The 24,014-nt window shown below is 42.9% G+C and overlaps 1 protein-coding gene and 1 long non-coding RNA gene across 5 annotated transcripts in view; one reads left to right on the top strand and one right to left on the bottom strand.

Moving 5' to 3' along the window:
* Positions 1-19,016, bottom strand: part of LOC143338216 (uncharacterized) — a 37,060-nt gene extending 18,044 nt beyond the window's left edge. For both annotated transcript variants that reach the window (XR_013079230.1, XR_013079231.1), the window contains exons 1-3: positions 18,683-19,016; positions 16,915-16,996; positions 14,977-15,088 (exon numbers count right to left, since the gene is read on the bottom strand). This is a non-coding gene — a long non-coding RNA (uncharacterized LOC143338216). The remainder of the gene's footprint in view (positions 1-14,976; positions 15,089-16,914; positions 16,997-18,682) is intronic.
* Positions 1,277-23,252, top strand: klf4 (Kruppel like factor 4). 3 transcript variants are annotated; one of them, XM_076758452.1, is made up of 5 exons: positions 1,277-1,452; positions 19,336-19,447; positions 20,130-20,997; positions 21,652-21,822; positions 22,227-23,252. In XM_076758452.1, the coding sequence occupies exons 2-5, from the start codon at positions 19,358-19,360 to the stop codon at positions 22,400-22,402; spliced, it is 1,305 nt and encodes a 434-aa protein (XP_076614567.1). In that variant the 5' UTR covers positions 1,277-1,452; positions 19,336-19,357; the 3' UTR covers positions 22,403-23,252. The 3 variants fall into 3 exon arrangements, with proteins under 3 accessions (XP_076614567.1, XP_076614568.1, XP_076614566.1); XM_076758453.1 differs by lacking the exon at positions 1,277-1,452 and adding an exon at positions 18,926-19,213 and having other exon boundaries at positions 19,340-19,447; XM_076758451.1 differs by lacking the exon at positions 1,277-1,452 and adding an exon at positions 18,926-19,213.
* Positions 23,253-24,014: the final 762 nt, after the last annotated feature.

Below are 24,014 nucleotides of genomic sequence, written 5' to 3'. Positions count from 1 at the left end.
ATGACTGGCTGTTACAGTGACAGGCGAGGCAGACAGGTAATGAGGTCTGCTGTGGTTGATCCATGGCTAGCAGGGTGTGGGTTTACTTCCTCTGCCAACGCCATGTCAGAACTCTGACACAGGGCTCCAAGTCCTCTGGTGGGTGGAGAGATGTTGTCTTATAAGTGCCCTGTCATGGCAGATGAATGAGGGCGGGCGTAAGAGACTTGGAGTGGGCACAGATGTTGTTTGAGGTGCGTTTGTAAGCATTAATGGATGTACAGACAGACATCCAGCACGGATGAAGGTACTTGTGCTTGTATTTGTGTGCACAGGCATATGGGTGTGTGTGCATTCCTTGATCATGGCTTGGCCCTTCTTGTGTGTATCCCTCCAGCTGACAGGAGCTTCCTGTTGTAGTAATTGTCTTTTTATAGCCAGACTGAGGCGCCCCTTGGCCCGGGGCAGACAGACAGGCAAGCACTTCAAAATCACCAGCTATTCAGTGAAGAAGAAGCTCACTAAATGACAGCAGAGGAAAGTGAAAGAGAAAATACAGGTCTAAGTGCTTCAAGGTGGATTTAAGGAATGTTAAAATGTCAGGAGGCCAATCAGCAAAACACTTAAATCAGCCTGTAGTGGCAGCAGCCCCTCAAGACCTTACATAAGTTTCGCTCCATTTTGTTTCTCTTGAACTACACTTATCTCAATCGTGGCCCCTGTAACAGGAGCCCTGTATTGTTACTGAACAGAATAGTAACAAGATTAGACCTGGCTCGGCTTTGTGTGTGTAATAACCCCACCTCTGTGGCATTCATAACACAGGCCTGGGTCACAGTTAAGAGGGAGAAAGGATAAAATAAAGCAACGGCAGCGTTCTTATCCGACGCTCCCCTCCCTTCTCCTTTCCTTCCTGCGAAATCAGATCTGAGCTCTGGCCTGTCTCTCCACCCGGCCCCCCGAGAGGGAGAGGGGTCTGTCTGTCCTCAGCGCTTCCTCCCAGGCCTCGCCAACACGGGTGGCGCAGGGACTGTTGCGTAACTACAGGTTGGAGGCACGATCTTGTGAGGTCATCGTCCTGTGACCGACATTATGCCTGCCGACTCCTCTCCAGCCGAGCTCAAGCTCCAGCCCGTTCCACCCTTCCTGAGTGCATCCTGTGATGTAGTGAAAGTAGGTCTGGGTCTGAGGTTAAGTCATGGTCCCATTATAGTGGTGCACATAGAGGGGGTGGAAACGTTGAGGCTGTTATTCTATCAGAATTCAACGCAACTACACGTACCATAAAGTTGACCTTCTGGCATCGTCTCAATAAAGATGGAAAATAAAGGCTGGCATAGCAAAGTTAGCATTTATTAAAGATCCTACCACCATACCTTGGTGGCTGCCATTGATTGCTGATTTTCATCTTTTTGAAACCAACAATCTGACAAGCACGGCCACGTCATGCAGCGTTCATCCAGGTGTGCAAAGGTAAGAAAAATGGCAAGATTTAAACTTCCCTCTTGAGCTCTCTTTTTTTCACACATTTTAGCCATGCTAGTAACATCCACCTCTGTGGGCCACACTGACTGCGAGGAAATTTGGTACAGATATTCACGGTGCTGAGAGATGAATCCTTATTGTTTTGGTGACTGACTTTTTCTCTTCTGTTTTCACTTATCCCGAGAAACATCTTTGCATCTACTACATGGAATTTGGTAAATATATCCCTTGAACCAGAAAATATGTCCTAATTGATTTCCTGATTCCTTGACTTTTCTCTGGTGCCGTCAATAAGGGTGACTTTTTTCACATCTGGATGATGATAGATTGCCATGAAATTTGTGTCCCTCTCAGGATAAACTGTAATAATTTTTATGATCCCTGAACTTTTCTTCAGCATCGTTATCAGGTCAAAATTTCAGTTTGTCCCATACTTTGGTTTACCACCCAATACCTGCAATACATTGACATAATGGGAATGATATTCCCATCAGCTTTCACTCTGTTTTGCAAATGTTAGCATACAAAAAAATTAAAATGGAAATGTTATTCTTTTTATTATAATATATTATTATAATTCTACCTGTTAAATATTAGCATTGTAATGCCATTATGAGCACATTAGCATGCTGACATCTACATTTACCTTAAAGCATTACTGTGCTTAAGTACAACCTCACGAAGCACGTAGCATGGCTACACACTCTTAGTTTTTTTTTTTTTTCTACTTCCGTCACTTTTTGTGTGTGTTCAGCCAAGCACAGCAACAGGAATGCCTTCCAGGAGAGCCTGCTGAAAGTGTGTGCCATTATCCACGTTTGTACAATTCTTTGTGTTGAGACAACAAAGACACACAAAAGATACGGAGTTCCTGGAGAGAGATTAGTGAGGTAGTGTGATGCAGCCAGGAAGAGGCTATGACGGCAGGCTTTTCGCCACACCTTCAAGCGTGCCCGTTTGGGATGACGATACACACTTCTGCCTTGAAACGTTCTCAGATGACACTTGATACAGTCTAGTTCATTTCAAGCATACTGAACAGAACTTTCTGACACAGGAAGCATACTTCTCTCTCTTAGGCCCAAGATAATCAAAAATCCCTGCAACTCGCCCTTAACCATGAAACTTCTCTGCTTTTGGATTGTTGCCTGCTATCTCTAACGATATAAAACTGTGTCTTTGTGCTTATCAATCAAAGCATCAGTGAACTCAAACAGGAAATGTTGTTTTAATGACCACGCTGTACTTGTACCGTAACGCTGTACTAGCAAATTAGCTGCCAATAATTACATGCTTGTGTGTATTTCAGAAATGGACCTTAGCTCTGAGCACAGTTATTAGCTTTTCAAACAGCGAGGGGCACAAAGCCACAAAAGGTCTCATTGAGAAGCTCCTCAGGTGCTTTTTGTCACTGCGGTCTGCTTATCTGATGGACTATGAGATGCAGCTAGCATTTTGTGGTCCACTTCAACATTTCCTACTGGAAAAACGAAAACATTTTGTGCTGCAGTTGGTCACATCATGCAGTGGAGACCCAGTGGCGCACAGAAATGGTGATAAGCATCAAATTACTCCCGTCACCGACAAAAACTGTCTCTGTTTGTCACACTTTACGACTCTGGCCACGGTCCTCAGCAATAGGACCCCTTTTGAAAAGGAGCTGAATAAGACACGTCATGGAGTCGGCAACAGAAAAAAAGCTATCACAGCATTTAGGCAAGGAGTGACAAGTGGTCAAACCATTTACCATCTATCTTAATATACAAGTTTAATGTGTTAGGGGAGGGTTTTCATTACTTTCGCTTGGCTCCTTTCCTTTGCCATATTTTCATACTCATAAATGAGTTTTTACAGGGATCCTAAAAATGAAGTACCTCAGAAAAATAAGTCAGCAGTGTGAGCAGCTAAAATCACTGTAAACTTCAACTGAAATGAGAGGAGAGAAGCCCCGCTGTCTTTCTACTATAGTTGGAAAATGTTGGCACAGTATATCACATGCAATAGTCCGAGCTCAAATACGCAATGATTTAGGGAACATAAGTCATATATTGCATCTTTACTATGTCATTAATTCTTGATATTTTCCATGGTCACTGAAGATGCCCCTTCAGCATTTTCTCTCTGCTCAGTGCTGCTATTTTTCTGTCCTGTCACTGTTACTGAGCCAGTGTGTGTACAGTTTAAGATAAAAGGCTGCTCCTATCTGTGGGCAGAGGGTGTGTACACCAGATCAGCACGCACATTATCGTCAAGTGAATATTTACTCTTTGGCCCGGTGCCCTATAGCTTCTCTCTCACGATGGCATCTGACGTGGTTTCTGGGCCTCCGTGCTCACTTAACATGTCCCGACTGTGCCACACTTTTGATCTGAGCTGAAGTTTCACATTCCTGTTGGGTTTTTCTCAATTTCAGAACATTACCAGAGCTAGGTTGTATATATGTCATATGGACAAGCTGATGCAGTGACTGCTTTGATACTTTGTGAAGCCAAGTGTAATAGTATTGCTGGCAGTGTCAGCTGTGACATTATAATTTAGGTAACACCCTCATTATGGCTTAATGGGGCTATAAGAGTGACATAATACTACAGAGACCCTCAGCTCGATGGAAAACCCCCTCGACAGTGATCCTTCTTTGACCCAGAGTTACTATCCCCAACACCTGCTTTTTTCACACTCCTCAACTCTTTCTCCGCACTTCCATCGTCCCCCTTTTTCTTCCCTCCACACGCCTCTTTTCTCTACATAAATTTGCTTTTCTGCTGCCCCTGTTCTTGCAATTTCACATCTGCTGTATTTCCCCCCCTTTCCTATTTCTTTTCTTACTCTGCAGTTGTTTTACCACTTCGGTTTCAGGCTCCTTGCTTTGCTTTCTTACTGTGAAAAAATAAACACTACACTGTAAGAAAGAAACTAAACAGCTGAACATTTCCATGGAGATGCATTATCTACATTATGATCTAAGCCTGGCTGCCACGGTGAGCTCTGCTTTTGAGTATGGCTGTCATTTACACCAGCCTGGTACCAGGAGCTAACAATACAACAGTGATGATGATGAACATGAAGACAATAATAATGGTAAGAGTAATGGAATACTACTCTCAGGTCTGTAGCGACTGCTTACGCACATATAAGAATGAGTCACAGGGAGGGGAGGGTCCTCCCTCCCTCTGCAACTTTGTGGTTAGGTATTAACATAGTGAGGAGAAAAAAACTGGTTTGACAGACAGTTACACAATCTGGATTCTTTGTTATGGAACGCAGGGTAAGTCGTGGTGGATTTGTTGATGAAGTGTATGCGTGCGCATTGCTGTGCTGTATCTATGAAGAAAAATTAAACCAGCAGGAGATGAAGAGAGAGTTGAAAGAGGAAAAAAATCAATATGGTATTTGGAAGAGATGTTATTTTAATCTAATCCAGCCTCCATGAAATGAGTTTGCTGTGTATTTTGCTTTAAAGGATATTTATGGTGGGCCTTATTTCCATGGTTCAGACCAGCATCTATCAGTTATTATGACAATGTACTAACCAAAGCAATCACTGAGATCTGATGAATTCAGATGGGGTAAGACATGGTTAGAGGATCAGACAGGCTGTGGACAAGCTGAACTAGATCATCTAAACCATTTTATTTGGAGGTAAAAGTAAGTGAGCATGCTGCAAATGTTGCTAAGAATCAGTCAGGGCACAAACGACTACTGCTGAGTAACTTACTGTGTTGTAGGGTCGGTCAGTTGAAGCAGGAAGTTGGCCTCTTAACTGTTTTGCATATTAACAATTGACAGTTGGGGGCATAATTTCATAGTTGGCCTGGATTTTCTCTTCCAAAGGACTTTTGCTAACATGGGGGTTCGTTCAAACCATTATGCAAAACCAAGGACTTTCTTATCCATTTAACTTCTGTTTAGTCATGCAAGCTGCGTGGCTAGCAGCAGTTAGTCGATGGTCGTTCAAACACTTTAGTGCAGACTGAAATATCTCACCAACTATTTGATGGATTGCCATGACATTAATACAGGCATCCATGGTCCCCAGAGGGCGACCAGTAATCTCTTCGGTGATCACCTGACTTTTCATCTACAGTAGCCAAGTGCAATTGTTTTTAACACTTTGGTTTATGAGCAAATGACATTCCCATCAGCTTCAGCTGTACTTTGTGTCTCATGTTAAAGCTGCAGTAGGTAACTTGTAGAAAAGAAATTTTTTTGTCATATTTGCTAAAACTGTCCCTATGCCCAGACAGCAGTACATGAAACATGTAATCTGTGAAAAAAAATGGCTCCACTGGTTCCACCTACTGCTCCTACTGCGATTTGCAAAATCCACCGCGCCCAACACAAAACAACCAATCAGAGCCAGAGGAACGTCTGAGGGAGTGTCTGACATCTGTCAATCACTTCTCACACATGCTGCGAACCGCCCCCTTCCTCCGCTCATGCTGCCGGCTGCCGCTCAATTGAACAGCTCTGTGAGCTGCGTCAGGAGGCTAGTGAAAGCTATGGCGAAGCAACAGCCACCAGCAAAGGAGAAACTGCCCATACTGCCTCTGCCAACACAAGCATATATGGCTAAGACAACAAATAACCATAAAGCTAGTATATGGTGATTGTTACAGTAACACTCCACAGCACGTACGGTATGTTAGCGACTGTGATGTAGTGGCTGGGCAGAGTTAGCTTGTTTCCGATGCTAAGGCTAACATTACTGGTTGTCACTGCAGCCGCAGATGCCGCAGGGAGGAGGGGCTTGGAGGCAGGGCATGAGTGCAGCGGAGAGGGACGGGGAGTGACGTGGAGCTTGTGTTGTTTCAAATTTTCAGGCTAAGTCTGCTCTCTTCTCGATCTTACCTACTGCAGCTTTAAGTAGTAAATTTCAGCTTGCTTACATGTTCAACTGAGAACAAGACAAGCATTCCTGCTTAAGGTCAACATATAGCGTTGTCTATTGTGGGCATGTTAGCATGTTGATGTTAGCATTTAGCATTAGAACAGTCTCACAGTGCTGATAGCATGGCTGTAAACTCTTGTTAAAGATGCTGTGTGTTTGGAGTTGGCCAAAGCTAAGACAGTTGTAACACACTGTAAAAATATCTTCGTTAGCGTGGCAATGTTCACAATCCTCTGGGGCAGTCTCGAACCCAGTGGGGAAACAGAGGTGTGTTGCACCAAAAATAACTTCATGTCCTCCCTGCGGTGGTTCCCAGCTCTGTGACAGAGGAGAGAAAGTAAACTAAACTATAATCTTCTCACGTATACAATACGCCGCTCCTCTAGTCACGTGTCTCTTTCAGACACACACAAGCACATGCATGGAGAGGAAATGAGGATACTCATAGCTCCTGGGTATGTGTGAGCATAGGAGCACAACCGTTTATTCCTAATGACAGCACAGCCAGAACAGGTACACTGTTGATTGTTCTTCTCTTCAGAGTCACTTGTTTGCTCTACGCAGGAACGAGCCCCTCACTTATTTAACAAGAAAATACAAATACAAGGTCAGCTGAATAAGCCCTTTATTGTTAACATGGGTGTGCTTTAAATAGCAAAATGACTTTCTTGGTGCGTGCGAATGTGGTGACACTGGTGCTGAAGCCTCCAAGACAAACAAAAAGTTGTATTTTTCCCTCAGCGTTCAGAGTCGAGGTGTGTATGAGTGTGTGTGTGCGCATATGCTAACATGGTGTTTGCATGCCCACGTCTTACTGGCTTTTTGTCAAGCTCCATAATATGGCAACATCTCACCACAACACAGTATCCCGCATCACATTTTCCCTGGTACAGATGTAGCTCATGTCTGCCATGTATGTGAGCAGGCATACATACTGTAGCTTGACATTGTGGGGTAGTGGAACAAGTCCACACACACACACACACACGCACACAAACACACACACATTCTCACACAGTCAACAAGCTGGAGAGCATCCACTCTGGCTGTAAAGTCTTGAAACCAACGCAGGGCAACGAGGTCACATAGTTAGAAACACAACCACTGCTACGAGAGTCACACAGTTCTCTTAAAAAGTCAAAAGGCTTGAGGTATTTTTGGAAAAGCACACAGTGAGAAAAAGTTAGATATGTTTCAAGATAATTATCCACAATATTTCGAATCGTACAACTGCTAAAAACATTCATTTAAAAACAATTGTGGAAGCAGTGGATTCCTCCAACAAAACTGGCAACTCCTCAAGTTCCAATTTGGCGTGTTCACGCAGGCAAAATGGCAACTTTGCAGCAAATTATGCTTTAAACACTGCAGCTTGTGGAGGCAATGACCAGCAAAACATGTAAAAAAAACAAAAAAAAAAATCACACTGTCTCATTCACCATTTCACCATGCTCGCTCAACTGATATATATCAACAATGATGTTTGATTGCCTGCCTTTTCATGCAGGTTTTTGGGCACCACTTCCAGATTTAAAGAGCTTTGGGCTGGCGTCTATTCTACTGAAAAGAGTAACAGCTGAATGAGCACCGCTCCACGATACCATTACAGCTCACAATCTCTTCCACTGGCAAATAATGGATGTACATGCATGCAAATTATAAAGCAGAGAGGGAAATAAAACTAGCTTAAGTCACGTCAAATAATTTTGAGGTTTATTAATTTACTTGTACATGTCTCAAAGGATGTACTTGATATGTTATAATATCAAGCTTTTAATATTTCTTTTTCTGCTGTAGTGAATGCTCACTGTTAGCCAAAGCACTAAAGCTCTGTCTCCACCAGTATCATGTCCATACAACAGTGTTCCTGTGCCAGTAGCGGAAAAATGAGACAACCAATCAAGTGTTAATCTTACATCAGTTCCAGTGGTCTGACTGCTTTTTGCAATGTTTCCAATTCTTCCCTTCTGGGCCATCTTTACACAATTTACCCAGTTTCCCACCAGAGATCAATAAAATCTGTGGGCAAGAACACACTATTCAGAGTGCTAAAACAGACTTACATGTATTTCCACTGATGGCCAAGCTTTAATGATTACCATGCTTTTTTGTCATGTTTATGGGCATTTATGTGGAGGTTTTTGCCAGGGTAATCCTAATTCAATTCTTAAGAACTTCTTGATGCCTTTATTTTCTCAACAAGCCTGTTTGATTACAGTACCATAGCCTACAAGCTGCATCATGAATGTCATTAACAGTCGGTGAAATTACTTTAATGCCTTCGCTATTGATCGCAGTGGGTATGAAATCAGAAAGTCTCTGATGTCTTTTCAAAAATGCCCGCAAATGAAGAGTGTTTTGCTGATGTGGCAAATTTCCCATTTTGGCTCAAAAGAATGTGAACCTACTAATTTAGTTCACTTCTAACAGCCAGTTCTCTTCAGACTCATTAAATCCATGTGTCTAATGAACAGCCGTGTAGTAGCGCTCTCTCTCTCTCTCTCTCTCTCTCTCTCTCTCTCTCTCTCTCTCTCTCTCTCTCTGTATGATGTGTGTACACGTGTGTGTGTCATGTTAACGCTCTGGATTGGAACTTTACTTAGGCTTCAAAGGAATAGTTTGACATTTTGGGAAATATGCTTATTTGCTTTCTTGCAGAGAAAATTGATACCACTCTCATGTCTGTATGCTCAGTATGTAGCTGAAGCCAGCAGCTGGTTAGCTCAGCTTAACATAAAGACTTGAAGGGGAAACAGCTAGCCTGGCTCTGTTCAAAAGTACCAAAACCCGCCTACCAGCACCTCTAAAGCTCACTAATTAACAAGTCATACTTTCTTTGCCTGGCAACTGTTCCCGGCCATGAAACGGTCCAGCACATAACCGTGTGCAAAACTGTGTTTTTACACTTTTGCTTTTGTACAGATTGAACAAAACAAGATATAACATGTTAATTAGTGAGCTTTAGAGGTTCTGGTGGGTGGATTTTGTTGCCATACAGATTCAGGCTAGCTGTTCCCACTTGTTTGCAATCTTTTCTAGCCAATTAGTAGCTAAGCTAACTGGCTGTTGGCCCAAGCTACATCTTTACTTGTGAGTGGTCTGAATCTTCAGCCCAGTATCATGGCCGTTCCTGAGATAGTTGCAAAATTTAATTTACAGATTTGTGTGCATGAACATGAATGTTCCATTTTTTTCATGACACTCAGCACAACTTTAAAACTAATAGGGATGAATGTAGGATAAAGAGACAGAAAGTCTGCATAGGAAGGTGGATGGGATGATGGATGGCCCAATTACAGAACTTCACACAGGAGACTGGGGTTTGGCTCCCATGTGAAACCAATAAACAGCTGTGATTGTTTAGTTATTTTAACCCAAATCATAATCTTTTACTACACCTAACCAAGTACTTTTGGTGCCTAACCCTGACCAAACTGTACCACCTGAAGTGTTTCTCAGCAAGCTTTATTTTCCTGTAAGTGTAACCTGATATTGCATATTTATTATAGCTAACTTGACCAGGGACAGAGAACAGCAGCAGCCATGCTGCAGGCATGAACAATGCCTCCACTTGAAATACATCAGTGTGTAAGCGTCATGAAAAAAAAATCCTGTTCATGTACACAAATCCTATACATTAAATTCTGTGACTTCAGCACACTGCCGTGATACAGTATTGCAGTCATCTCATCCAACTCTCATCCAAGAAACCAAATGAGCGTATTTCCATACTCTTTCCTAACTATTCCCTCAGGAGGATTCATCACTCGATCCCAAAAAGAAAATCTGAAATAAAATCCATGGAGTTCGACATGCAAAGAAAATGCTTTCACCCCTTACTTTCCCCTGCCAGCTCCAAGTCTTGTCTCTTTATAATGAATGGCATGGTATCAGATTCTTACAATCAATATAAATTTGACTAAACACGTCAATTGTATGACATTTTATTTCAAAGTTAAGCATTTCATTGAGCCAAAACAGCTCTGAGTGCAAGAGAGAAAGAGAGGGAGACAGTGAGTGAGAAAGAGTAGAGAGAAAGGGGGCTGTTGGTTCATGAGCTGGTGGCCCATCTGGTTTGAGTTACTGAAACCCCCCTCCTCAATTAGACTCAGCATGATGTCAATAAAACGTCAGACTGGAGAAGCTATCACTTAAATTGGGCCTGTCAAGTATTGTTCTTTCCTCAGCATTCCAGCGGGTACGATCGGTCTGAAATGATTTGTAGTTTGATTAAGGTTACCACAATGTGCCATTTCTGATTTGATTTGGACTCTTGGCTTGAAAATGTTGCCATAAAAGTTGTTTCCCTGGGGATATATGTACTGTACATACACAGGAAAATGCACAGAGGAAAGAAAACTAATGGCATGGAGTGAGAAAAAAACGCAAGAAATGAGTTTCTACTTTGAACTTTAAAGTATTTTTCTGACTACAGTTTTCCATGTCTCTCCTCTAAGTCCTTCAAAACATTCCTCTTTTGTTCAAGTCTTCCAAAGTTTTGCCATCTAGCTCCCAGATTTATGCTTGAATATTAAAGTTCAAACCATAGGGAGGTTTGGAGAAACAGCAGTGACATTTATGTTTCTCCTCTCTTATTGCACAGCGAATTTATTAGGGGTTCCCTGCGTTTAGCGACGGGAGTTTCCCAACAAGACTGTCTCCTCTCTCCTACAAACCATGGATCATCCTGCAGCGCCTACGTGCTGATATTCACAGTTATTATTGTCATTTTATGTCTCTGAATGGCTGCACCAATTGCAGGCATGTTTCCAGAGAGCTAATCCAGGACCTGAAAAACGGCGATCCGTGGAAAAGGTCACACATTCCCAACCACTCCCAGTGGGAAAACAGGAGAGTCCACACCTCTCAGGAACGCAGAGGCCTACTACCCTGAAAATCTGACAACAATTACTACATGAATTTCTGCATATTATAATGCCAAACACTTTATCTACAGACCTCCACTCAGTAGTGTTCAGCCAGTCTGGAGACCATCAGCAGATGATGCAGGCTATTTGGTAGTTTTAACTGTACAAATTATCCATTTAAAGTATTTATGCTTCAATAAATCTGTTGGAGTTCAAAATGTACTTGCTTAAATGCTTAAAATTCCAAGTGCAATGATACGCAGGCTCAAAGCTCTGTAAATCACCCACTCCAGGCTACACGTCTGTGTCTCTGAACCGCCGAGCCTTTATCACATTGCATCTCAAATTCCACGAACATAAAGATTTAATCAAGTGTTGTGAAAATGTGACAGCCATGGTTTAGCAGCGGTGCATCGAGAGCGTAGACGACCTATTAGCTGCCTCTGAATCAACGCCAGGGCGCTCTTGAAGGTTTAAGAATGCTGGTGATTGCCATAATTGCTGTGCAGCAGGAGTCTGATACAGACTCATACAGAGAAATAAAAAACTTAAATGCACTTATGTTTCTATAGGAACCTCTCTAATGCTGTAAAGATGTGGCCTTGGTTTACTGACAGCCTGTACACTTAGCTTTAATGGTACAGGCTTGACTGAAACGGTTTGTGTTACATTAGATTGTTCTTTAGCTCATGCTGCTCTGGAGTATACATTAAAAGCCATAGATACAAGGGTGGACAAAATAATGGGAACATTTTAAGATAAATCGCTTTCAATGCTAACATGGCTGATTCTTCTTGCTGAATTAGCTGAGCTATATAGAACAATGTGTTTTGAATTTCTAACATACTGTATTGTATCTCCGTCGGTTGGCTTTAGCTTGTGAACGCGATATCTGTTTTCAGCTGCGCTTCGTCTGTGTTTACCACATGTTATCATGATTTCCGAGATCGTTCCTACTCCACATTCTTTTCTTGCACCTGCTCTTTCAGCACAGATGACTTGGCCTCCTTGGAGCTCAGTTAATTGTCTCCTATTGTGTCGAAACTTTGAAAACTCATATCAAAGAGTTGATTGCCAGATCGCTTTTATAGCTGACAGATGCTGCTGTCTGTATTCAACCTTAGATGACCCGCGTCTGAACATTTGTAAATATGATTAAAGTACCGAAGGAATTAAGTTTCCTTCCATGTTTACGTTATGTTGTCAAACCGTTTGGATAGATAGTGCACACAATATCTGTTCTATTAAGGACACTGCTTTGTTTCTGCAGACGACTTAACCCTTTCGACAGTGAGTCATATTTAAACATGACAATAAATAGAAAGCATGAAGAAACAGGTTGAGGGGCTCAGTAACTTAATGCGCAGCTCATTTAAGTCTAAGATTACCAATCAATAGAATTTACAATCTTTGGATTACTTCCATTCTTTAACCCTACCCGAAAGTCATTTGGTTTTTAGTAAGAGTTTCACAAATGCATCATATGACTGTTTGACATTCCACCGATTCTGAAATGCTGTTTCTCACTGATTCATTGGTTGATCATTGAGTCTCATTCCCAGGCTGTCCAATACTGACGCTTTGGGTTGGCCACCGGACCCAAAGCGTCAGTATTCCTGCAAATGCCATTAGGAGCACTACAAGAAGCCAGAGGAACCTGACGTTTTCACATATCATCTGCCTCGTGTACTTCTGTCGGGATATAGTGACAGCTTCATCAGAAATGACAAAAATCTAGTTTTATAAAAGTTACCTACTGAACCTTTAAAGTAAAAGTTTAAATTTAGTACCCATGGGTAGTAAACCAAGCAAACCCAAGACAATGGGTTACTTTGGCCCGGTGTTAGTGCTATTTTTATATTACTGTTGGGTTATTCACCAAAACTGACATATAGTTATTTTGACCCAATGCTACATAAACGCAAGTTTAAACCCAAGTTTTATGTTAAGACTGTCACAATTATATTCTGAGTTGTACAAAACAATGTATATACGATATTCAAAACTGTTGAGGAAGTATTGGCCTGTATGTTTAAAATGAGCTGGAGTAGATCTTAAAAGTATTTCTACCCAGTGATTTTAAGTGTGTATATTAGACAAGCATCCAATCATTTTATGTGTACTTCAACTAAATTAAGCCTGACGTATTGTGCATGCTCATCCATTTAACTGACATGTGTCCGCTGTGGTTGTGAAACAATACAAATCAGTCAAACATTTCAGTCCATGATCTGTGGCTGGTACTAATTTTGCTGGTAGTGAGGTTAGCGCAGATTGAGACATGAACCAGTCCAAGTTCTCTGTATGTCAACAAGGTGAGCTCATGGGAAGTCCCTGAGTCTCCCATGTCAGACAGACAGAGAAACACATTTTCTCCAGCTCTGGCAGCTCAGTCCCAGGCCTTTTCTTTTTAGAGGCTTCTAATCCTGGCGGGTCCCTGGTCTGACGTCACAGGGCCCTCCCCCCACCCCTCTGTCTGTATGTGCTGTAGCCGCACTCTCATTTCCTCCGCAGCTCACGAACGCCAATCTCTGCTCTGGTCCCTTTGGCTTCTGACGTCTGAGCATCTGATTAAAACAGACTGCCTCATCTGGCCAGCTTGAGGGGGTTAAGCTTTGGAGAAAGGAGGTGCTGAGTGACTATGTGGGCTGGTGTGGGTATGAGGCAGCCAACCAAGCTCCCTCTCCTCCCCTCATTCGTTCTTCCCCACTTCCCGTCGTGTACGTCTCTCGTTCGGCTGCCTGAGCTGCATCACGTGACCAGGAAGTGTGGCTCCCCTCCATTTCCCCTCCTGACAGAAAGGAAATATTGTAACAGAGGGGGCCGGCGCTGGGCTCTGTTACGTCGCTGGTTAAAAATAACTGGCATATTTAAGGCTGCCGAGGAATCCCAGGGCAGGCAAAGGCTGGACAGCCTGCCGCCCGGCAGGAGCTCTCTCCTCCCTCTCAGTCTCTTTCTCGCCGACTTCTCCCTCTCTCTGCTTCCTCTTCTAAACCCATTTCACTTTACACAAGCCCTGCAACATAGCCACGACCACCAACCCATACCTCAACGACATTTTCCTACCCTTGTGGAGGCCCACCACTAAATTATATGACGTGATGAAAGCTCAGGGTTGGTTGGTTGCATCCCAGCCTGGCCACATCTCCGTCCAGCTATAGAGGCTTGGCTGGAATTGTCCAAACAAACAGCCCTGACTGACTCAGACCTCATCCATATGCATACCATCACACAGCAGAACTGTCAACCATCCCCATCTGTTAGCATTGTGGCCCTTTGGAAAACAAATACAGAACTTTTTTGTCATAAAAATGGCCAGAGCTAATCCCTGTCACTGTGATGATTTATGTAGTAGGTTTCCCTTGCTGGTGAACGTCTGGACCACAGTAACAGGTGTGGTGACGTATGAGGAGCTAAAAACTGTGTTGAGCTGAACACCAGGCCTGGATCCATCAGGTGTTTTTAGATTACAGGACATTTTAGAGTATTTGAAATGTAAAAGTCAAGCAGTCCTGGTCTAAAAGGATTGTTAAAGATCCTACAATAACGACTGTAAACGGACGTTTGATGCGGTAGTTCAGCCACAGAACTTGAAATGTGAATGTTCACCTGATTTTAGTTGCAAATGTCCACCTGTACACAGATATAGCCATTACAAAAGCTTATATGGAACAAACGTCCTTAGTTTGATAAGCTTAAACAATTAGTCAATTAATCAGTTAGTCGGTTGACAGAGAAGTAGAGTAAAGTGAGTACCGTGTATCAAGGCTGAGTCCTTTCTGCAGCGATCCGGGTTCGATTCCAGTCCTCTGCTGAATGTCATCCCCTTTCTCTCCCTCTTGCCTTTCCTGTCTCACTCCAGCTGTCACTGTCAGAGTAACGCAAAAATGTCAAAACAAAATTATCTTTAAAAAAAAAAAAGAAAACAGCAACTACTGGGATAATCAATTACACATTTCAGTCATCTTTTAAGCAAAAATACCAAACATTCACTCCTTTCAGTTTCTCAGATATGACATTTACTGCGTCTCATTGTTTAAAATGCATATTTTTTGGTTGTTCGGGCAAAGCAGGCCAGTGGAAACTGTCCCCTTGGGCTCTGAGGAATAATAGACATTTTGTCTCTATTTTGTGATACTTTGTAGCCAAAACAATTAGGACACATAAAAACTAATCATTAAATTCAGCCCTTGTAGTTTATATAACTTTAGGATTTAAATACCTGATCAGCCGCATGGGGTTCATTATTATTGATTTCTTTATGATTTTGTCATGCCTGAAAAGTAGTTTATGATCTTTGAACAGATGTTGGTGTCAAACCCCAACCCAGAAGGAGTTAAACAGCTGAAATGAAACCTTTATTCTTTTTAAACAGTGCTCCTTTTGTGTAGTCAGTCTTCAAATTCATTATGAGATGGAGAATTATGACTCTACATTACACTACTCCAACAGTGCTGTTGAATAAAACAAACAAAAAACTCTGCAGTGCCAAAGGAAATGATTATTACAATTAGAGCTATAGTTGGTGCTTTGTTGCCGGAGCTGCTCAAAGGTTCTTTGGCTTTGCTTATGGGTGACAAAACAGAAAGTTCCTACATGTATAATTGTATTAGAGCTAATGTGAGGTGGAGTGGAGGGAAGTGCAGCACTGAGAATCAAAAAAGCTTGACTCAGCTTTCAAGAATTAAGGAAAGAATGAAAGCTATTTTTTAATTACCGAACAGCATCTGGAAGAGAGCACTGAAAACCTCAATATCTGGAGTTATGATCCGCTGGTACTCATATTCACTTGGGTGCTTTCCAGGAGGGGGAACTTAACTGAGGGACACCGATGGAAACCATGTCAGTCACACGCTCGCCAAGGGGGGGAAAAAGCCGAAAAAGTGTTGTGCAGTCGAGTTATTTGACTACTTCCACTCTGTTAACGTAATATCAATGTTCACAACTCTGTGACTGGATTATCAACAGTTTGATCTCGATTTGAATAATAGCGTTGCCACAGGACTATGTCGGCGGTACTGTGGCTGCTTTGAAGATACTAAATATCTACGAGGTTGAAACTCTTGACACAGCCAAGAAAAGCACCTGAGCTCACATTTAAAACAGTAATTACTTTGAAGGTGTTTCTTCAAGTAGGTGTCAGGACGTCCACACTTGATCTGTGCTGATAAGCACACACAGAAACAACATTAACAGGACACTTGTTGCAGTTAATGAGAGGAAAGTATGACACCTCTTCAGCATTGAGTTAGTGCTCAACAGTTGTCCTCGCTGATACAATAACATTACCTCAATATGTCCACATCCAATTCTGCAGTTATGTCATCACTGCCTTTAACATAATGTCAAAATCTGGAACGCTTGAAATGATTCATTGTGGGCAGGGTATCACAGCTTGCACTTTCATATTCTCACTATGTTCAGTGTAAGTGTTGCATTAAAATATTTCCATACAAGAGTTTGGTGTGAGTTACTAAATCGCCATGACTTCATTGTGTCAGGAAAAGCACACAATGGTGTCATTTTCTCTTCCTTTATCTCTTTTCTCTATTCCTTCTTTTCTCTGTCACCATTGCGATGCAAAGCACCTCAGCTGTCAAGGTCAAGCTTTTATTTTCAGGATCATTTTCAAAGTCTTTATCTCCCACCATAAAGACTATGGCTATAATGACATAGCTCTCATTGTCTTCCTACCTGCTGTAGGAAACAGGTCTTCAAGAACAACAGATGTAATTCAAACATTGTAGGTTTGAAGCCATCACTTCTCACCACGCAACTGGAGAGTAGGGGGAAGAGAATACAAATATTACTCTTTGGACATAGTTGGAATAAGAGTCTTTCTGTTAATATATCAAACAATAAATCATGGGATGCCCAGCGGGACATACATTCTATTTGCTAAGTTCCCATGGCCTTGTAGTCTATATTATTCAAACCAGTTTTTGTTTGCTAACCAAAGCAATGTGCATTCATGCAAATGAAAACTTTGAATGAAGACACCAACATACAGTGACAGTGAATGTGTCCTGTTGAAATGACGGCATGTTTGTTGACATGCCTAACAGACAAGATCCTGATGCAGCAGGAACAGCGGCAAGCGCTTTGTTTGCTCTTTCACTGAACTCTTGAGTAAATGTGTCTAATTATGTTGGACAGAGAGGTTTGTGTTAGCTTGCTAGCTCTGAGCAAACACCGCCTGAACCCAATTCAAACTCAACACTGAGCAGTTCTCAGCATTTTAATGTTCCCAGGTAAGACAAGTTTTTCCATTTTTCATTTTAATAACTGTACTGCAGTGTTAAAAGTCTTTTTCCTGGGGCTTTCTTTGGCAGTGGGAGAGAGTGTGATTTGCAAAGAAGGCCATTAAAGATATGTTTACTTTTGGTTGCTTGATATTAAATTGCAGTAAACAAGCACATGTTTAAACTAATGTTGTCACGACACCAGAGTTTTAAACTTGGTACAATATTAGTATAAAAAAATTATACCCAATACCTCTATCGATACCTCGGCAAAAAGAAAAACAAGTCTTTGGCACACAAAATAGGATTCTTTTTTCTTTTCTTTTTAACAACCTAAAAGAATTGCTGGCGCAGACTAACAGCTAACTGTAGCTTGCGTATTTAATAACAGTGACAGGCCGATTGCTAGCTGTTCTGACATCCACTCGTGTAGGGCTGCCTGCTCGTGCCTCTGCCTCCACTCATGTGGTGGGTTTCGTTGCTGGAGAAAATACTCTAACAGCCACAGTTTATTTCTTCCCTGTTTTCATCTGTGCAGCCATGAAATCTGACTGTAGATCAGCTTTTCTTTTTAAATAGCTTTGGCACTCTCCATACCAGGGGATGTATAGTTAATGTAAATCACATCATTTTAAACACGTGGCATTGAAAAAGTATTGGAGTATTAATACTTTTGACAACTTTGGTGTCAAGAAATGTAACTCTAAAATGTAGACACACAGGAGACCAGTATAAGCATGTGTGTGTACAGTATGTCCACATGTATTCATGTATAATATTGAGATATGAGCTACTTCTGCTGCCTGCTAAATTAAGCATAAAACTAATTATACAGTAAAAATAATATGGTCTTTCTATGTACAAATAAGAAAAAACTTAAATGCTACATTGCAAGGTTAGCAATTGCATTCCAGTCTTGTAATATAAACCTAAGGTGTACCCACAATACCCATAATTACCTATAAGCTAGTACTGATATATGTAGTCATTAGTGGGCTATCTATTATCACTTGCCAAAGGAACTACAAATACATCACGAAATGAGTGTATTATGTGACAAATTTAGCAAAGAACATGTTCACCATCAACCTTTAGCCTCTCGGTGTGTTTGTTTTTCTTAAGTAGCTAGCTAACGAAGTAGGCTAATGTAAGCGTTTGACCACCCGGTTGATCCCCCATGCCGGCAGTTGAGTATCTAGACATATATAAAAAATACTCACTGTTATTCCCATTTTAGCCGGTGTGAAAAAACGCGCTTCTTCACCCACATTTCACGGGGATAACAGTAGTAAGGATAGGTGCCGTTGCTATGAATACAAACAAACCTCGCTCTCTCTCCCTCTCTCTCTTCCCCGCTCGCCCCAGCCTCCCCCCACGTGCTCCCTCCCTCGCGCTTGTTTTTCCGCTTGTTGCGGGGCAACGAAGGCGTGTCCAGCTCCAGTGATTTAAGGATACCTCTCACGCGGGTTCCTCAGTCCAGCCTGCCGGTCTGCTGCATGGCAACAGGCGCGAGGGATTCTCCCCGTATGTCGCCTCTCTGTCTTCCCCTTCAAAATTGCGTTAGCGTCGAAAAGCAATCTGTGTGGCTGCTTCAACCCGGCGCGCCCATCAGCGGCAGCATGTACTGGAATATAGCATAACGCGCGACGCGGAGCAGAAACTTTCAACCCGGGGATATTTAACGAAAAGCCAGTGCTGCAGCCACACCGAAGAACGGCCGCGAGGACCGCGCATAGCTTCTCACTGATGAGGTGTGGACCTTGAGAAACTTTTAATAACATCTGACTGATGAACGTCTTGGACTATAACAGGCTGCGCTCGCTGCTCCGGGATCACTCCACGGGGATTTACGATATTTTCTCTTTAATTTCAGGCAGCCTCCAAATGATGTCGAGATGGCTTTAGGTGGGACACTTCTGCCGTCAATTTCCACGTTTGCCAGCGGCCCCACTGTCAAGAGTAAATCCATAGGAAGTGCCAATTTAGTGAGTAGCCTGTGGTCACTTCTTGTTGCATGCGCATGCCATATAGCCACGGGTGTGTGGGGGGACATATGTAGCCTGTGTAGTTTATTTAGACTGGAGCTGTTTTCCGATGTGTTATTATGGCTTCAGCCAGGGTTTGACACCACACTCCACCGGGGCGTGCACCAGTTTACACTGACTACTCCAGTAGGTTTCCAGCAAGCATGGAGACCGTGAGAGAGCGCATGGGAAACTGCAGAAAACATCCAGATCCCCAGCATTATGATTATTGTTTTGTTTTTTTTTTCTTTTTAGTCATTAATAGGCTACAAATTGATTGCAAGAATCCTGTGATGGCAGTCTGAGCCTGATCATTTGATCAAATATCACTTACCAGTGCTTCACGGTGCACTTTCTTTGTGAATGAGACTAATCTGTATTCTAGGGAGTGCTCTGTGCCAAGGACACTTGCTACACCAGACTTAGCTCTGTAGCTGAGCTGGCATAATAATCACTTTCCATCACAGAGCCAGGGCCTTTCCTCCTCCGTGCACTGACTTATACTATATAAATTACATTATACTATTTCTAAATAGACAAATTCACATGTGATTTTCTCGGCTACTGTCTGTATCCGATGAACAGTAGCACGTACTCAGCTTGTTCGGGTGCAGTCGTTAATGCCTCTGTAACTTTCCTCTAGAGATGGAAGGAGGAGTTGTCCCTTCTTAAGAGACCCAGCGTGCCGACCGGAAGCAGCTGCTCTGACCCAGACCATCCCATAGCCACCAGCACAACAAGCCCCAGCATGTCCAAAAAGCACACCGATCCCGACCCGGACTTGGACTACGACTTCATTCTGTCTAACTCCATACTGCAGCAGCAGCAACAGCAGCAGCAGCAGCAGGAGGAGGCCATGGCATGCAGCTCTGCCCAGGCCCTGTCTCCCTCCCCTGGCTCTTTCTCCTCATCTTACCCTCTCCCCTCCCCTCAGGGCACCGCCAGTGAGCTGCTCTATACCATCCCAGATATCAGTGATGTCTCGCCCTCTGGAGGCTTTGTGGCAGAGCTCATGAGACCTGAGTTGGACCCGGCATACCTCCACCCACCCAGCCTCCAAGGCAAGTTTGTGGTCAAGACAACGATGGACATGGGGGAATACAGCCAAGGCGTGAGCGTAAGCAAGGCCTGCGTTAATGCAGCGTCAGACCCAACTCCTTCACGCGCATCACCATCCTTTGGTTGCCACAGGATAAAGCAGGAGAACCCCAGTAACTGCACCATCTCGCAGCCCATCGACCTACACCTGGGTGGGGTAAACTCCCAGGGCCGAGGCGGCCAGCAGCAGCGCCCCGGCCACTTAGAACTACATGGCTTCCCTGGCGGAGGGAGATCCATGACAGGCGGCAGGTTATCGTCATCCTCCTCCCTCTCCCCAGACCATCCTCTGAGCCGGGAGCACCAGGTCCTGGGGCATCCCCACTCTCAGATCAGTCTACCTCCCCAGGGATACCACCATAGCTCCCCGGGCTACACCTCCTACCCTCAGCCATCCTCCATGCAGTACCAAGGTTAGCACACAGTTCTTTTCCTCATTATTCAGAGCTACTTTAAAAAAGTTGGATTTAACTTCTATTGAGATTTTGCCTGTTAGTCAAAGAAAATGTGTACATACATGATAAAGAGACTGACGCGGAACAGATTGGACTTCAGGATTACAAAGACTCTGTTTAAATACATATTATACAACCTTAAGGGCTTTAATTATACCCCAAAACCAGCAGTTCAAAGGGACTGAAACCTACATCCAATGGCCTTGGACAGCAAACCTTCTTTTCTTCATGAAGTTCTTTAACCAGCCAAAATAGATCTAAGGCACCACCAGATGTTTGATGAAATGTGCAGTTATTATGTTGTTTTCATAGGATCAGTGTTCAGTGGTGTGCCCCTTTGCTTTCTGCACTACAGTGCTTTGAAGTTCTTTGAAAAATTGGCTTTTTTTTTTTAAGAAGAAGGCTGATATTTTCTATTGCATCATGAAGTTGATGACATAAAAGCACATATTTCTCAAAGATTAGGGACATTCTGCAGCTCTCTGCTGTATACTGACCTGCATGTTCGAAGTGGTCAAGTGCTCTCCTTAGCAGAGCTCCTATCTGATATATTTCTACACTGAATATTTTCTCCGTACATGCGATGATGACCGCGATCCTTTGACCCCGCAGAGCCCCTCATGATCTCCAGTGGCGACTGCTTGCCGGAGGAACCAAAGCCCAAACGCGGTCGGCGCTCCTGGCCGAGGAAGAGAGTTGCCACACACACGTGTGACTATGTTGGCTGTGGGAAAACGTACACAAAGAGCTCTCACCTCAAAGCACATCACCGCACACACACAGGTATGTAAGTGTATCTTAGATGGTCCTCGCAGGTAGCAGGAGGCATGTTTTTGGGAGCTATAAAACGCTGCTTAACAGGTCTTTCATGCTGCGTTCACTGTTCAGAGCAAATTACAATCCAAATGTCTCTTGCACATGATGTACCAACACACTGAATTATCGAGTCATGAATGGGGGTTAGATGGGTTGGGGGGTGGGGTAGGGGAGTTGTTCGGCAGGTGCAGTGAAACAGGTTGATACTGATCCCTGTTCAAATACAAACCCCAGGCTGATTAGCTCGGCCTTTATAAACTAGCTGCAGGACAGGACGAACCTCTTTTCTCGTCTAGGTGGGGAAGGTTGGACCAGTTTAACCTCCGGGCTGGCACTAACTGCTCCATGTGTGTATTGTGTTTCCATCAAAGGGGAGAAGCCTTACCACTGCGACTGGGAGGGCTGTGGTTGGAAGTTTGCACGTTCGGACGAGCTCACACGCCACTACAGGAAACACACAGGCCACCGACCATTTCAGTGTCAGAAATGTGACCGGGCCTTCTCGAGGTCAGACCACCTTGCTCTCCACATGAAGAGACACTTATGAGACTTGGGGATGGAATGAAGGCTCCAGGAAAAAGATATGTTTGCAGAACCCTGAACAAAGTTGTGACCTACACTTTTTAAAAACCATAATTTGCCTTCCGGCCGTTGTCAAGCAACAAGACAAGCTGTGGTATTCACGGCAAAAAGAGCACGACTCCCTCAAGAGCCTAGAATTTCTCTCGAGGCCGATCCCGTCTTTGCACATTGTGCAGGTGACTTGACAAGACCTCTCAGTCAGGGTTGTAAACTTTTATGAAAGGGACCAAACTGGAATTTGTCTTATTTAACCGACAAAACTTGGAGGACCAGGTGCCAACAGCTTTTAACTGGAAATGTATTTCTGTCAGGGAAACCAGGAGCAACAGACAAACATCTCCAGAGGCCTTCTACCAGCAACATGCCAATATAGGCTCTGTTAACAACTTCACACTGTTCAAAATACTGTATTAATACATCTATATTTATATACACATTTCACCTGCAATGCCATTAATTTCAGGTACAATGTTAATTTATACAGAATGGTGCTCAGTGACTCCGAAGAAGGTACCAAAGATTAAGGAAAATATAAAAAAGGGTGAAAACTATGAAAAAGTGCCATATGGTTGTTTGTGTGTTTCTTAGAAACCTCTCTTCCACAATCGGACTTAAATCAGGTGAACACTTCACTTATAAACGGTGATGGCAATCTTCAATGCACTGCAGCTGCGAAGTGCAATAATTTATATGAGACATTCATATTTTTGTATTGAATGAGTGAACTCTGAACAAAGATTTTTTTTGTTTATAGCCAAAATATGTAATATAATCTTGAATTTTGTACATTTGTGAATAAAAATGCTTTGTTATTGTTTTGTATTTTACAGTATAATAAAATGTATTTGAAGTAAGAAAACCCTAACGACCGTCATACTCTTGTACCGCATCTGCATCATCATCTCATTTCGAAGAAAACAAGAAAACGTGCTTTCACCTTGAAATAAACAACACTAGTCGCATCCAAGAATGACATGCAGAGTTTCCTTGAACATCAGAGTAATTGTAGATTTCCCTGGCAGCGTAATGGAGAAGCACATTTAAATGGTGGCGATAGCTCACAGTCAGCTCGCACACAATATCCCCCCCGATAATAGTGCGATCGCCGCAGGCAAGCTAACACAATGTTACGGTTAAAAAGATTTCCCAAAAAAATATGCTCCTACAATGTCCTGTTTCCATGGGGTTCTCTTTCCACCTGTCACTGGGAAGAATGGGGAGGACAACCGAGTTACTGGCTGACATTCAAGGGTGACACCAAATCTGACTGCCACTCTGAGCTGGAGCTCTCAGGTGCACAGTGTGAATCCAAGCCATGAGACAGTGTCCTGATATGCTTCTGCTATACGACGAGGCGTCCTTCTCTGTGGTGTAATGTGTGCAGCTGTATGGGTATTTTCACAAAGAATTATTATATCGAGATTATAGAACTAAAATTACACACGTGAAATCTTAAGTTGAATAAGTTGAAAAACTTTTAAACTGAGTGGATGACCTCGAAATAATCAGCTCTCTGTTCATTTAAATGTTCATTTTATATCCGTACAGTTCTACTTCACAGTGTGGCAACATGAAAA

Source organism: Chaetodon auriga, chromosome 19 (genome assembly GCF_051107435.1).
Source record: "Chaetodon auriga isolate fChaAug3 chromosome 19, fChaAug3.hap1, whole genome shotgun sequence".
Classification (NCBI taxonomy): domain Eukaryota; kingdom Metazoa; phylum Chordata; class Actinopteri; order Chaetodontiformes; family Chaetodontidae; genus Chaetodon; species Chaetodon auriga.
The sequence above is the reverse complement of the archived record's forward strand: the minus strand, read 5'-3'. Positions and strand labels throughout refer to the sequence as shown.

What these genes read in the sequence shown, in the direction of transcription:
- klf4 (XM_076758451.1), top strand. An exon ending in CCATAGGAAGTGCCAATTTA is followed by an intron (nt 19,448 to 20,129) that starts GTGAGTAGCCTG and finishes ACTTTCCTCTAG; the next exon opens with AGATGGAAGGAGGAGTTGTC. An exon ending in ACATCACCGCACACACACAG is followed by an intron (nt 21,823 to 22,226) that starts GTATGTAAGTGT and finishes TTTCCATCAAAG; the next exon opens with GGGAGAAGCCTTACCACTGC.